The sequence below is a fragment of the Eschrichtius robustus genome, chromosome 15 (assembly GCF_028021215.1).
Source record: "Eschrichtius robustus isolate mEscRob2 chromosome 15, mEscRob2.pri, whole genome shotgun sequence".
NCBI classification, from domain to species: Eukaryota; Metazoa; Chordata; class Mammalia; order Artiodactyla; family Eschrichtiidae; genus Eschrichtius; species Eschrichtius robustus.
In genome coordinates, this window is record NC_090838.1 from 80,325,306 (window position 1) to 80,341,951 (window position 16,646).

General features: G+C 40.4%; 1 protein-coding gene across 1 annotated transcript in view; it reads left to right on the forward strand.

Annotated features, from left to right (window-relative positions):
- Positions 1-16,646, forward strand: part of DNAH6 (dynein axonemal heavy chain 6) — a 297,879-nt gene that overhangs the window by 122,439 nt on the left and 158,794 nt on the right. The window contains exons 24-31 of the mRNA XM_068564239.1: positions 1,567-1,786; positions 3,675-3,839; positions 3,924-4,037; positions 5,418-5,543; positions 5,629-5,784; positions 6,059-6,220; positions 12,705-12,842; positions 15,746-15,913. Coding sequence (XP_068420340.1) covers positions 1,567-1,786; positions 3,675-3,839; positions 3,924-4,037; positions 5,418-5,543; positions 5,629-5,784; positions 6,059-6,220; positions 12,705-12,842; positions 15,746-15,913 — 1,249 coding nt within the window. The remainder of the gene's footprint in view (positions 1-1,566; positions 1,787-3,674; positions 3,840-3,923; positions 4,038-5,417; positions 5,544-5,628; positions 5,785-6,058; positions 6,221-12,704; positions 12,843-15,745; positions 15,914-16,646) is intronic.

Sequence of the window (16,646 nt, forward strand, 5' to 3'; positions counted from 1 at the left end):
TAACAGATTCAGGCAACATGGGAAAAGACAGAAGAGTTTGAGGTTTGGAATGTGCCTTTTATTTCACTCTTAAATCAGTGGTCCGTAACTTGAGTCTACCAAGACCAGAGAAAATCTGTACACTGTTTTGATCTTTAAAGAAATCTGGACACAAATTTACCTGTGATAATATTGAACACCAAAAATCATCAGCTTTTATTTTTCCTTTTGTTTGGAATTACATCAACTAGGTCTACAGTGTTTATTATGTCAGGAGGCTCTGTACACCACTGATTTCATGCTCCAAGCCTTAATGAAGGCTTACTATGAGCCATGGACCAAGTTAGGTTCTGGGGACACAAGGTGAATATAACACTGTTCCTTCTCCCACAGGGCTCATAGTCCAATCTTGACAGTTATCTGTTTCATTAGTTGAAAAGAGGCAGGGGTACAAATTATTACCATATGTGGTATTTTAAAGAAGCAAGACTAATAGGGTGCAACCCAAAACATCTTTATTTCTAATGACAGCCTCTGTATTCCCTACTAGGGGCTAGTTTCTTCCTGTCCCTGGCCAATATCTTGAGCAGGTCTCATGAATTTTCTGGTCATTCTCTGATAATAATACAAAAAGTTCTCATTACCTTAACCCATTAAACGATCTATAATAATCAAAACTCTGAACTTCTTTCAAAGTGAAAACATCCCCCTTCTCTGGCATAAGCCTGTTGCAAGGCTGAAGGCTTTAGTGATGATGAGGATGTGTGTCATCAACCCTCCCCACTTCCTATTAGGTTTCTGAGGTCTCCAGTTTGGGGGCAGGAAAGGGAGGAGAGGCAACACGGCAGGAGAAGCCTGACTTGGCTGGTACCCAACTGGCCCCTCTCTCACGTGGGGCCTTCCACGTGCTAATGGGATCACTCCAATCCCGAGGGATCTCTCATAGGCAGCTTCCTCCACAGGAGTGAAGTGTCTTCTCCAGCCAGACCCTCATCCCTCTCTCTCATCCCTGGGCATCCAGGTGTGCCCCTTCTCCAGTTTTTTTTTTTTTTCCTAGGGTATCTTCATGTCTCCAAATGGCCCTGTTGGGCAGTATCTAAGAAAATCCCAGGCAGGATCACACCAGCATGGCCCACATGTGTGTAGTCACACAACCAAATAAGGTTCCTGCAGCCACCCATTCATCTATTCAACAAATTATGTATTAAATACCAGGTATATCTGAGGTACAAGGCCAGATTCTAGGGAAAACAAGTAATATATCTTCACTGTAGGAGCTCAAAGCCAAGTAACAGACATACAACCAAATCAGTATCTTAGCAAGTGCTAGCATCTTTACAATTTTTATGAAAAATATCTACCTTTTATGTACCAGGCACTAATTCCAGATGCTTGAGATGCATCCACACTAATCTTTATAAAAATCATATTTAGAGACACGTGGCCTCCCAGACCCAGGACCCATGGGATAGAGGTCCAGGAAATCAGTGGATGGGGAAGAGATGTGGCTAAGGGATTTATCTTTCATGTCTATATAAGGCTTTGCTTCAGTTTCAAGTTACATTTTAAGTATATTCTTTTATCTAGATTTTACTTCTTGTCAAATGATGAGCTTCTGGAGATTTTGGCCCAGACACGAAATCCCCAAGCTGTGCAGCCACACTTAAGGAAATGCTTCGACTCCATTTCAAAGCTCGAATTTGCTCTAATGCCTCCAACTGAGGGAAGAATTCCTGGCATGGATGCAGAGCCAGAAAAGATTTACACTAATGATATTTTAGCGATGCTGTCACCAGAGGGAGAAAGGGTAAGGGCTTTTTGTTTATAATTCTTCATGCGTAAACTTTGTTACTCTTCTAGGGTGGAGGGTAGAGGTTTATTCATCATCATGCTAAGCATTCATCAAGTGCTACTGTGATCTGGTCTTCTGCTGGCTCAGCAATTTCAAAGATAATCAAAGATAAAATTCTTGCCCTCGAAGAACTCAAAGACAGCAGAGACATAGTCAAACAATTGAAAAGCCCCACAGAAAATGCAGTAACAGGGGCTGTGCTCTGTTCTTGGGAACAGGGTGGAAGGTACTGGAGCCAGGTCTTAACTCTCCATAAGGGGCACAAGAGTAGGGTGGTTAAGAGCTGGTTCTACTGCCCGGACACATGGATTCCACTCCCAATCTTTAACCTCATCTGTAAAACAAGGTTTAGTAATAGTGCCTGATTAACGAGTTGCTGGGGATTTTCAAGTGTGTATGTAAATTACTTAGAACAGTACTGAGTGGGTGCTATGAAGTATTAGTTGTCATTGTTTGGCAGCAGCCTCTCCGGGGCCCAGCACAGTGCCTGTAAACACCAAGCAAGCGAATGCATTAGCAGACTGTGGGGAATCAGGTGACCGCACAGAGGAGAATCACACATACACACACACAGGCAGCCAAGGAAGGTGGAGAGGAGACATGGGAGGGACAGCATTCCATACAGAGAAATTGTGCAGGGAAATGCCAAGGATTTCAGTCCAGGTAGAGCACAGTAGTGTATCTATGGGATTGGAAGGAGCCCATAGACACTTTACGTGTCCTACACATGCACCCAATGCTCGTAGCAGCATTATTCACAATAGCCAAGACATGGGAGCAACCTAAGTGTCCACCAACAGATGGATGGATAAAGAAGACATGGTATATGTATGCAATAGAATATTACTCTGCCACAAAAAAGAATAAACTTTTGCCATTTGCAACAACATAGGTGGACCTGGAGGGTTTTATGCTAAGTGAAATAAATCAGACAGAGAAAGACAAATACTGTATGTTTTCACTTATATATGGAATCTAAAAAGTAATACAAACTAGTGAATATAACAAACCAGAAACAGATTCACAGATATAAAGAACAAACTAGTGCTTACCAGTGGGGAGAGGGGAGGGGGGAGGGGCAAGATAGGGGTAGCGGATTAAGAGTTACAAACTACTATGTATAAAATAAATAAGCAGCAAGGATATATTGTACAGCACAGGGAAATACAGCCATTATTTGTAACAACTTTAAATGGAGTATAATCTATAAAAATATTGAATCATTATGTTGTACATGTGAAACTAATATAATATTGTAAATCAACTGTACCTCAATAAAGAAAATTTTTTTACTTGTCCTAAATTGATCCTCTTGCAAAAGAATTTGTTCATCACTAGTGCAAAAGAGAAAGGAGAAGACCTAGGCTAGGATCCAGGGAAAACATGACATTTAAAGGGAGGGTAGAAGAAGAACAGATGCAGGAGCCCAGACAACCAGGGCAGTCAGGTCATTGGTAGTCCAAGAAATAAATGTGAAAAGGGCTGTAAAGCGTCGATTGGACTGGATGATTGGGAGAGCACTGGTCACCTTAATGACCTGAACAGATTTAGAGGAGTGGTTGGGGCCAAAATTCAGATGGCAGGAAGTAAGGGAAAAAAGTGGAGGAATTCATTTAGTGCATATAAACTCCTCTTTCCGGGAGTTGGCTCCAAAGGGAAGCAGTGAAATAAATCACCAAGTCGGGGGGTGGGGGGGGGGCGGTGTAAAGAGAGGTGCTGAGTGGGTATCAGTAGAAGTGCCAGTGTTCATGTTCAGGCTTCCATGTTTACCTAGCTCAGGGTTCCGTTACGAAGTACACAGGATGTACAGCCTACATGTTATCACGGTCTGATCATCTTCCAGGTGAGCCTGGGGAAAGGCCTCAAGGCCCGAGGCAATGTGGAGGAGTGGCTGGGCAAAGTGGAAGAAGCCATGTTCACGTCTCTGCGTCGCCTGTGCAAAGCTGCCATCGCTGACTATCTGGGGAAACCGAGGACAGTATGGGTGATCGCCGGCCACCCTTCTCAAGTAACTTACACTGCTTAAATCTCCGCCTCTGGATCCTGTTTGGGTGAGATGCATCACACACTGAAGAAAGATGTTTCCATGCAGGTGATCCTGACCATTTCTCAAATCATGTGGTGCCGCGATTTGACAGAGTGTTTGGAAAGAGAAGATGGTAACCATTTAGAGGCCCTGGAAGCTTTTGAAAAAGTAAACTTTGAGGTGAGATTACGGCAGGGTGACATCGAACATAGCACTGTGCCAGATAGTCCCAGTGGCTTTTATTGGAGTGGTTAATGCAAATTCACTACTTCAGAAATTGTAAGCCTCTGACATGACATCCAAAGCTTTGGGCTTCTCACTAAAACTATTTCTGTTGAAGTTTTCTCAGTGACGCTACCCTGATGTTTGTGTAGTATGTATATGAATACTATTAAAAATAGAAGAAAAGCGTAACTCAAGAGGAAAATGTCAGGATTATAATGGTTTGCCACCTTTAAGAAGAAATGTTATCCTGGGTCCTGATATCTCTCCTAGAAGTGGATTCAATCCCGGAAAACCACAGGATTTGTGCCATTTCTATTCTTAGGCCCAACATGTGCTTTTCTACTGTTTTATAGAAGCCTCAGGCAACTATCAATAAATAAGTGAATGAACTAAATACCATTCTACACAAATTTTTGAGCTATTGTTGGGAAATGCAACTTTACAGCCAGGCCACATCTTTAACTCCAAATTCAATTCTACTTCCAAGCAATGTTGCATTTTTGAAGACTCACCCTTAAAACAGAAAAAGGAGGAAACAACTTTCTTGAAATAGGAAAAAACCTCCTTCATGAAGGTCCTCGATAGAATTTCAACTCAAAGAGCCCCAGAGAAAAGACTCGCTATGGAAAGTCCCATTGACCTCTTTGTAGAGGTGGGCCCTGATCAGGGTCAGCCTGAGTGAAAACTCAGCACAACATTTCAAGGCCTTCAGAGGCACTGCCCTTCTCTGAAAAAGATTTAACCATTTATGTGAAAATCAGGAACTCAGTCTATCAAAAAATGTTTTCGTTTAATCAATCATTGGCTTGGTTTAAATGCACAGGATTTCTGATTATTCCCCCCATCCCACCAAAAAAAAAAAAAAAAAAACACCAAAAAACCTGTCCCTGAAAATGAAGAGTACTACCTTAATCACATTTGATTTTTAGGGAGAACCGTCTTCTCTAGAGACATCATCACATGGTGGTTAAGAGCACGGGGCTTTCCTTGAGACAAATGTCTACTCAAGTGTAATTTTTGCTACTTTATAACTATGTCAATTTCCTTACCCTCTGTGACCCTCAGTTTCCTCTAATGTGAAACTGGTGTAAAGATTGTATTGTACTTCATAGAAGCCTTATAGGAATTAAATAAGTTAAACTGTTGTCCTGGGTCACAGAATTACAGATTCTTACTAAATTTAGAATAGACATTTGTCAAAACTATCTAATTTTATAGGTATCTAATTTTATAGATAGTTTTGAAAAGTGCCTATTCCAAATTTAATAGTAAAAAGATATACATGTAAGCTGATTTTTGAAAATTATATATCACTTTTTTTTTTTTAATTTTTAGAGATTAAATGCCCTGGCTGCAATAGTCCGAGGCACTCTTCCTAAATTACACAGAAACATCATAACTGCCTTAATTACTATTGATGTACATGCAAGAGACATAGTCACTGAACTTGTTCAAGCCAAGGTAACTCTTTCACTTAAATAAAATCATATATTTCTTTCTGAAATTAATGCATCTAATATGTGTATCATTGTCATCACTTATGTAGGTAGAGGTAGTTGAATCCTTTGACTGGCAGAGACAACTGCGCTATTACTGGGATATAGACCTGGACAACTGTGTGGCAAGGATGGCGCTCTCTCAGTATACTTATGGCTATGAGTATTTGGGTGCATGCCCAAGATTAGTTATTACTCCTCTCACGGTAAGTTACTGATCATTTAGGTTCATTACTGCTTTTTCCCCACCAAAATAGTTCTGAAAAGTTTCCTTCTACCATTAACCCTTGAAAGGACTTGCCATGAATACATCTTTGTAAAGCAGAGATTTGTGCTTTTTGATCATGTGCCTGGATTTTTTAGTATATTTCAATTGCTATAGAACCTTTAATGACCCTCCTGCTATAGAAAGGAAAGGACTTATGAATTTGTGGCCAGAGTCAGTTCCCTTCAATAATGACAATTTATCAATTTCTTCAGGATCGCTGCTACCTTTGCCTCATGGGGGCTTTGCAGCTCGACCTGGGAGGCGCACCAGCTGGTCCTGCTGGCACAGGGAAAACTGAGACTACCAAAGACCTTGCAAAAGCTCTCGCCATCCAGTGTGTGGTCTTTAACTGCTCCGATGGTTTGGACTACAAGGTACGGTACTGGCATCTGAACACTAACATTAAGTGTTTTATGTGGCTTTCTCTATTTGCAACATGACATAACAAAAGAAGGAGAGAAAGGGGTGATGGCAAGCTAGGGAAAACTAGTGGGGCAAGGAATGATTAAAGTGGAATAAATAGAGCAAGGGAGTAGAGTCAACACAAGGCAATCCGAGTGGGCCAGGTAGGAATCAAGGCCAGGGGAGGATTGGTCAAATGGTGGTAAGATTAAAGACCTGTTCATGTCAGTAGGTAGAAAGAGAGGAGATGAGATACAAGACAGAATAGCAGGGAAATCTAAGAACAAGGAATAAGCTTACAGGAAGTGATGAGCAATTCAGAGTTACGTATTGAAAATGAAATATGTAGGACGAGAGAATTCACGGTAAGATTTTTCATTGAGTAGTTCTCAGAGTTTTTCACTCTTAAAAATTGTTGAGACCTGGGACTTCCCTGGCAGTCCAGTGCTTAAGACTTCGCCTTCCAATGCAGGGGGTGCGGGTTTGATCCCTGGTCGGGGAGCTAAGATCCCACATGCCTCACGGCCAAAAAACCAAAACATAAAACAGAAGTAATATTGTAACAAATTCAATAAAGACTTTAAAAAATGGCCCACATCAAAAAAAAATCTTAAAAAAAATTATTGAGACTTCCAAAAAGTTTTTGTTTATATGTACGGATTACATCAATTGATATACACCATGTTAGAAATTAAAATTGCATTTAAAATATTTGTGGGGGGGGACTTCCCTGGTGGTGCAGTGGTTAAGAATCCGCCTGCCAGTGCAGGGGACACAGGTTCGAGCCCTGGTCCAGGGAGATCCCACATGCTGTGGAGCAACTAAGCCCGTGCACCACAACTACTGAGCCTGAGCTCTAGAGCCCGTGAGCCACTACTGCTGAGCCCACACTCCACAACTGCTGAAGCCCGTGTGCCTGGAGCCTGTGCTCCACAACAAGAGAAGCCACCGCAATGAGAAGCCCACACACTGCAACAAAGAGGAGCCCCCACTTGCCGCAACCAGAGAAACCCTGCGTGCAGCAAAGAAGACCCAACGCAGTCAAAACTAAATAAATAAATAAATTTTAAATAAATAGCCTTTCTTTTAAATAAAGTAAAATAAAAATAAAAATATTTATTTGTTTTAAAATAACCATAATAAATTAATTACATGTTAGCATAAATACACTTTTTGAGAAAAATAACTATTTTCCCAAACAACTATAAATAGAGTATAATCTATAAAAATATTGAATCACTATGCTGTATACCTAAAAGTAATGTAATACTGTAAGTCAACAGTACCTCAATAAAAAAAGTTGATGAGGATAATTCTTTATAGAAGAATCACAGCTAATACATGCAGCGGGATAACATTAGAAAGTACTATTTTGCAAAGTCTAAAAAATTAGTAGATCTGGTAATGATCATCTTTGCTAAAACCACATTAAAAGATTAATTGGAAGGTTTGTAATGGATGGATCAGGCTAATTATCCATTGGTCAATCAAAACGTCACTGAATTTGAGACAACCAGCAAACATATATCTTCTGCTTTGGTACACAATCTGAATTATTCCTGTTCAGAAATTTTTAAACCTCAAACTAATGAATTTCATTAAGTGTCTAGATTTAAATACAGTTTTCAAGAAGTATATAAGGTAGAGAAACATGTTAACACCACAAGAATTCAATCAGCCAAATATGGAATGCAAGAAATTCCACAGGGAAAATAACCTATAGACCTTTAAAAAATAAATTACATAAAAGGGGGAGGATGCAGAGAACTGTTATAAATTTAAAGAGATTAAAAGACGCATTAACCGTAAAATAGATAGCTAGTGGGAAGCAGCCGCATAGCACAGGGAGATCAGCTCGGTGCTTTGCGACCACCTAGAGGGGTGGGATAGGGAGGGTGTGAGGGAGACGCAAGAAGGAGGAGATATGTGGATATATGTATATGTATAGCTGATTCACTTTGTTATACAGCAGAAACTAACACAACATTGTAAAGCAATTATACTCCAATAAAGATGATAAAAAAAAAAAAAGACACATTAACCAAATGCAGTGTTTGGACCTTGTTTGCATCCTTATCCAACTGTAAAAGGATCATTTTAGGACCATTGCGGAAAATTGAACATGAACTGGTGTTAGATGACATCAAGGAATTACTTGGGTTTTGGTAAAACCAATTACTTGATTTTTGTTTGAATGTGTTAATGGTATTGGTTTGGTTTTTTTGTTTTGTTTTGTTTTTAGGTTCTCACACATTACAGAATCTGTGATGAAATACTAATGATGTCTGGGGCTTGTTTTAAAATACTCCAACAACAGCATAAAGTGTTGGAAGTATTTTAAAAAGAGCAGAATGTTGATGATTGTTAAACTGAGCACCTTCTTTTACCTCTTGTGTATGTTTGAAATACTCTGATACAAAAAGTTCTTTTAAGTTCTTTTAAAGTATAAAGCATCAAAATTAAAATGGCAGAAATAACTCCAAAAATTCTTTTTTAATGGTCAGTCGATTGCTACACAATTAGTGTCTTTCAAAAAGGGGGGTGAAATTAGCCCCTGACTGCTATCAGCTGAGAGCTGGCCTGGTTCAAACAGTCTCTGTGCTTCTCCAGTTGAACTCAAACAGTTTCATAGACCACCAACATCAGACTTGGTCACTTTGTTCCCATGATGCCGTGAGACAAAAACCACACCATAATCAAATCTGAGAACAGACACAAATAAGAACTCTGTCCAAACCACAAAAATGACCAAATATCCTCCTCTCTCCACTAACCGGAGTAACTGCTACACCTTTACTGACACCTTGAGCCACGCTGCCCTATAGACCCCTAGATAGATGTTATTATGATACCCATCAGAGAATCACCCCAACTTTCTGCCAACAAAAATTTAGAGTGTCGTGGTGTCCCCTAAAAAGACATGTTTAGGTCTTAATGACTGATAACCTGTAAAGCTGACCTAATTTGGAAATAGGGTCTCTGCCGATATAACCAAGCTAAGCTGAGGTCTTACTGGACCTGGATGAGCCCTAATCCAATAACTGATGGATTTGTAAGAAGAGGAAAATTTGGTTATAGACACACAGAGAGGAGAAGCCCATGTGAATATACACAGGAGGTGAGCCAAGGAACACTAAGCATTGGCTGCAAACATGAAAAGCTATGAAGAGACGAGGAAGAATACTCCCCTAGGACTTTCAGAGTGAGTATGGCTTGGCCAACACCTTGATTTTAGACTTCTAGACTACAGAACTATGCAAGAAAACATTTCTGTTGTTTTAAGCCACCCAGTTTACAGTCATTTGTTACAATCGCCCTTCAAAACTAATACATAGAGCAATACCCTGCTTCATTGAACCTTCCTCAAACTTTCCTATAAGAAGTCCTTCCAATGTTCTTTTACTGAGACATCTCATGGTTTCCCATGGTCTGTGGTCTCCCTTATTGCAATAAGCAATAAACTCAATTTTTTTTTACCATGGATGAGTCCCAGTGATCTTAAAGCTATGGGCATTGACTGCAGGCATGCTATAGGGGGATAAATTTTAGCAAAGAGCCCATATTGAAGATAAAGATCTGGAATTTTTAAAATTGAGATGTAATTGACATATTATGTTAGTTTTACGTGTACAACATAATGATTTGCTATATGTATATATTCCAAAATGATTACAGTAAGTTTAGTTAACGTCCATCACCACCAATATGTTTTCTATGTCTTTGAGTTCATGTTTTTTTTAGATTCCACATAGTAGTGTATCATACAGTATTTGTTTTTATTTGTCTGACTTATTTCACCTAGCATAATGCCCTCGAGGTCCATCCATTACATATTGTCACATATGTGATATATATATCACAGCACATTTTCTTTATCCATTCATCCATTGTTGGAAACTTAGGATGTTTCCATGTCTTGGTTATTGTAAATAATGCTTCAATGAACATGGGGATGCAGATATATTTTTGAGTTAGTGATTTTCATTTTCTTTGGATAAATACCCAGAAGTAGAATTGCTGAATAATATGGCAGTTGTGTTTTTAATTTTCTGAAGAACCTTCATAATGTTTTCCATAGTGGCTGCACCAATTTACATTCCCACCAAGAGTGCACAGGGGTTCCCTTTTCTTCACATCCTCACCGCACTTGTCATTTCTTTTCTTTTTGATAATGGACATTCTAACAGGTGTAAGGTGATGTCTCATTGTGGTCTTGATTTGCATTTCTCTGATGATTAGTGACGTTGAGTATATTTCAGGGTACCTGTTGACAATTTATTTATGTGTCTTCTTCAGAAAAGTGTCTTTGCCCATTTTGAAATTGGTTTGTTTGTTTGTTTTCCTATTGAGTTGTATGATGTCTTTATATATTTTAGATATTAACCCTTTATCAGATATATGATTTACAAATATGTTCCTCTGTTCCTTAGGTTGCCCCTTCATTTTGTTGATGGCTTCCTTTGATGTACAGAAGCTTTTCAGTTTGATATAGTCCCATTTGACCTGGAATTTTCTTCTTTTAAAACTTCTGTCCCATTAATATCCCTTGAAAAGTCTTCCTGTACCCCCTACCACCTGGAGAATGAAACCATTGCTCTACAATATGAAGGAGTTCCTCAGCTTTGTCATCCAGAATACCAGCTTGGTCTTTAGTCTTATCCATTCTGTTGTTTAGTCCATCTATTTTATTTTTGTAATCTTGACTATAATATAATTAATTTCCAGGGATTATTTCTTATCTCGCACTAATTCTTTCTTAGAGCATCTTGTTTTATGATAGGAATGAAATGTCCTCTAAAACCGCTCTGAGGGTTCCATTTGAATTTTTAAATGTTTTCTTTTGTTCTCTAAATTACCTCCATTTTCTCCAGGGTTGCTCATTTAGTTTATTCTTCTTCTCTCTTCCTTGATGTTGATGTTTCTCAAATGTGTGTTGACTTTTACTACTTAGTTCTTAAGTGAGGACTGAGTTGATTAGTGAGAACAACTTGTTTCCTCAAAAGGCCCCTGCCTTAAATGAGAAAGCTCCCGTGATCTCTGTGGGAGTGTAGGATGTTTGGTTAGCAGGCTTCCTCATACAGTGTGTGGGCATGGGCAGCCAGGAAGCCAGAAACATTTTATAAATGCCAAAATAATAAGGATTTTTCTTCTAGTAGTGAAGTTAAGTGGGTTTCACTCTTGGATGGAGCTGTCTATCCTTTTGACTCTCAGTTGAGTAAAGTGGAGGTCTGAAATCATCTATCTTTTTTTATCTCTGCTTTCCTTATCTCCCAAGCCTAATGTCTTCTTCCAATATCTCCTTATATCTCCCAAAGACAGACCTCCCCCTTTCTCTACAAGGCAGTCCTTGGGTTTTAGGCTGGAGGGAGAGTGTCAGCACTGCCAGCCTTAAGAGCCCTATTTACTCTACTTAGAATAAGGAGAGGGAAGGACAGAGAAGGGAAGGACCCACAAACCTGATCATTCCAAGTACTCATCTTTGGCTAATTCCCAAGGATCACCCTGGAACCTGTGTCTGCTTTTCTTGCATGTATTGCTGTTGGGTTCAGAGTGTCTTGGAGACCCCCCTGAAGGGCAGTTCTTCCTTCCCTCTGTCTTCGGTCTGCATTCTGCCCTTCTCAGTTGAGTAATCTATCTATGTACTTTCCATCTTCCAAGATTTTTTTCAAAACTTTCTTCCTGCTGCTGGTTTCCCTTCCCATTATATTATTATCAAGCAGGTACAGGTATAAGTGTAGATACAGAAATGGAGAGAGTTCTACCTTTCTGTCATTCATGGGCATTTAGGAGGAAGGGATGGTAGCAGTATATGCTCAGTTGACCATCTTGAAACAAAAAAACATTGGCTCTATTTTTAAAGAGATAGAGATGGTATAATGCAATAGTTGTACAAATGCTTAACCCAAAATTCAAGTCTCTAAAGGAACTTTCCTCTGTAGATAGCCACAAGTACATATTCATTCTCCTCCACCATTAAGATTCTGCTGTAGAAGAAATTAACAACCATTACATTACCCTGTGCAGCTGTGCTTCTGCTCAGTGGTTCCTGTTTGTTGTCTGCCATGTGTAGTACCTGGTAAAGATGATGAAAGCTTCTACCAGTAAAGTTTTTCAAGGTTTTCTTAAGTCATTAAGTGTGTCTATTCTAGGTGTTAGTTTCTTTGGGAACCTGTGAAGTATTTACATAGGTGAACAGAGGTTATGAAAAAGTAAGAAAGTTGGTCAGATTGTCATTTTATTTAAAAATAAAAATTAGCTTCAAATCATTTATAGAGAAGACAAAAAGATATTTCCTCTTAGAGAAAGGTGCTAACTTCTGACATAAGACCAGGATTCACATAAAACCATTGTTGATTTCCAGATACCACCTATTTTCCTTTTACTATTTCAGCTCAAAATTTAACTTTTGAAGGAGTTCAACTCTACAATATATAGTTGAATGTATTTTGATTTCAGATGATGGGGCGCTTTTTCAGTGGTCTGGCACAGTCAGGGGCCTGGTGCTGCTTTGATGAATTTAATCGAATTGACATAGAAGTTTTGTCAGTCATCGCACAGCAGCTCATTACCATCAGAAATGCCAAAGCTGCAAAGGTAAGGCACTGGTCAGTTGTCTGTGGAGATCACGTTTCTTAAGTTCATAATGAATTTATGGCATGTTGCATCTTAGGAAGGACAGTGCTAACTTTAGCCTATGTATTCCAAGTTTCTAGTGTCATTGGTGAGTATTACAGCAACGGGACTTTGTTGGATGAATTAATTGCTCATCCAGGCAACACAGAGAAACAACTGTATGGCAGACATTGTGCTGGGACCTGAGGATACAGAGTTGGTGAGACTCAGTCCCTGCCCTCATGGAACCTTGTTCTTCCCACCCTCAACACACGTGCACATGCACACACACACACACACACACACACTCTTCTACTCCCTGTCCCTTTCTCCTCCACCTCCTCTTTTCCTCCTCACCTTTCTTATTCTTGCCTTTGACATATACTTCTCTGCTAAGTTTCTCTAATGCTGCCTCTTCTAGGCTCTACTGCCTTCCTCATGGCCCCTAGTCTCAGCCTATTGCTGGTAGAAAAATGAGAGAAGAGTCCTGGAAGACCCAGGCGGACCTTGACTCTCCAGAACTCACTGGACTGGAAAAACCAAGGAGTGTAGGGCCAGATGAAGATATTAAAATGGCCTCACTATTTAAAATCTGATTTAACCCATATGAGCATGTTCCTGGAGAAGGGTTTTGTACTGGGAAGGTGATGGCAGTGAAGGATGGGACCAAGTCCCCTACTGCTCTGTGTTGACCTTGTGAGATTATGTCATGAGGTCACCAAAGGGCAGAATGATGTTCAGCCAGTACAAACCAGAACAGCCTTGCCAGTTGTTTAATATTTAAATAGTCACTGCCCCGAGCCCCTGGAAGGTCCCCACCATTACCTTGGCACCTACCTGAAAAGTCTCAGACCTCCTCAGGAGCCAGCCACAAGGGTTCATCCTGACCTACCAAGGGGGCCTCTGGACCCAGCTCCTGCTCTAGGGACAGGGGCCATTCTCATCGGAAAGTGCCCTGCTAAAGAGCTGTTAAATATTTTATCGCCTCTGCAAAAAAGCATATTATAGAACAAGTAAAAAGAAAGCAGAAATTGGACTTTTACCAGCTACTAAATTGTACACGTCATTGTACTTTACACTTATTTCATCTTCACACCAAACCAATGTGAAGTAAGCGTTTTCCCAAGCTACAGGTCAAAAAGATTCAGAGAAATTAAAACATTTCTGGGAACAACATAGAACCAAGACACACATCTAAATCTGTGTGACCGTGAGGTCCATGCTCCTCCAACTACACACCCTCCGGGGGCCCGCGTTAAAATCAGGGACCACCAGATATAACATAATGTCAGTCGTTATCACCATCCTGAGTGCTTAGCATGCTTAGCAAAGCCTGGGGAGCAAGGGAGAAGGAACCAGAGAGAACGCAGGCAGCCTTGAAGCACTGCCAACTGGAGGGCAACCATGTGAGGTGAAAGGAAGGTAGGAGGACATCTGAGACTAACCAAATCTCACCCTTGACTTTGCCAGTGGTCAGATGAGATAGTTGGAGTAGAATATGCCCCCTAGAATACATGAAGAAACTAAAGCACGGCAATTTACAGGTTTGAATATCACAAAAACCATTTAACAGCAGCAGGACCGGGGTCTCCAGTTGTGCGGTCCAGCACTTTCTCCTCCAGGCTATGACACATCACCCCAGCTCCATCATGGTCTTCCCCTGTATTCTTTGTGACTGAATATAGTGCCTTCATCCAGTCACCCATCTAGAATCCTGGAATTCATCTTGAATTTTTCCCATTGCCATCAACCCCAGAATCTAAGCCATCACCAAGTCCATTCAATTGTATCTCCTAGATCTCTCTCATCTCCAATAAGAACTCCCTAATTCTGGCTCTCCTCATCTCCCCAGTAACGCTTCCTACTGGTCCCCCTGTCTGTGGTTTGTCTAACCTGTCCAGTGCCATCTTTGGTCCTATTACTCTGCTCAAAACTCTCTGTTTCCGCCCATCCATGGAACAAAATCTAAATTTTTTAGCCGAGCATGCAAGATTTATGATGCTCAGGCCCCAGCCTACTTACACTTTCCTCCTAGAACTTTACCCTTTAGCAAAGTGAATAGCTGGCCATTCCCTGAACATGCAACGCTGTTTCTTGTTCTTGCTCCCTTTGACTGGAATGGCTGCCCTGTTCTTGTTCTTGCTCCCTTTGACTGGAATGGCTGCCCTGTTTCTTGTTCTTGCTCCCTTTGACTGGAATGGCTGCCCTGTTCATCTATGGGAAATGCCCTCTTCATTCTCCGGGTCTCACACGGGCTTCCCTGCTCCTCCTATGAGCTTTGCTCCCTGTGGGCTCTGCACACACCTCCACTGTAGCATCGATTGCACTGCATGGTCATGGTCCTAGGTCTAACTCTACACAACAAGCCCAGGAGCTTCTCAAGGGCTCTGTATGCCCATTCCTAACCCATTGCCTACCTGGCACAGATGCTCAATGGGTGTTTGCTGTTGAATGAAAGTGAAGGGGTAATTCCAATGACTCTAACGGTGGGGCCTCAACCACTCAAGGACTAAGATCAGATTCGAATTTCTTAGGGATTCCAGAAAGTAGTGGTGGAGAAGGTTTAGTGGCCATTAAATCTAAGTTGAACTGAGGAGTCTCAGCAAAAGATGTTGAGACCTAGAAGATTACAGGTCTGGGCCAGGAAGGCGGAGACACCTGGGGCAAGGCAGGGGCAGGAAGGCAGAGAGCAGGAAGCACGTAACCCGGAAGAGATTGGGAGTGGGTAGGACAGAATCAGGAGGGAAACATTCCCAACAGCAGGATTCAGTAGTCTTTGCTTGAATGCATGTTACACAAGTTTTGTACTCGAGTAGTAATTATGGGAAAGAATTTACAAATGTCGGGGGACGTGTTAACTTATATTTTCTCTTTCCCTTCAACAGCTCTCTAGATTCATGTTTGAGGGACGGGAAATAAAGTTGGTTATGACTTGTGCAGCCTTCATCACAATGAATCCTGGATATGCAGGCAGAACCGAGTTGCCAGACAATTTGAAAGCCCTGTTTAGACCCTTTGCGATGATGGTTCCAAATTATGCCTTGATTGCAGAGGTGAGCTTCACATTATAAAGCAGCAAAAACTTAAGCTTGTTTCTTTTATTTAGTATTTGATTCTATTGTGGTAGAAAGTTTCCCTTATGAATGCAGTCTAGCCAAGGTTATACAGTATCGTTTCCTCTTAAGTGTGTAGATATGATCGTTACCACATAGAATGTTTTGTTCTCTGTGTGTGTGTGTGTGCATGTGTGTTTGTGTGTATGTGTGTAACTGCTATATCCCTAAAGCCCAGGATGGTATCTGGAATATAGTAAGCCCCCAAAACTGGAATGAATAAGTAAGTTTAATTAACCAGTTCATTGGGGTTCATCAGTTTGTCTCTAGGAATTAAAATGTCTAGATTATTCTAAAAAGACTGTATTATTCTCACTTCTCTTGCTGCATTATTTTTTTTAATTGGAGTCAAGGGATGTTAAGTAAAAGCAATACTAATCACTAATGGTGGAGGGCAGGGATTTGTTTCTAGTCTGTATCAACTTAGTCAAAAAATAGCAATCTTTAATAAGCTAATTATTTATGATTGTATTTGTTCCTTCTGTATCTATCTAGGAATCTTTCTATTTAAACATTTTTTGTTTCTTCATACTAGTTAACACCCAGTGTATTTAAATTTTATATGTATTTTTCTTGGCACTTTTTACCGAGGTATAATTTATATATAGTAAAGGGCACAGATCATAAGGGTACAACAGAGTGAATCCTTACACATGTATTCACCTGTGTGATC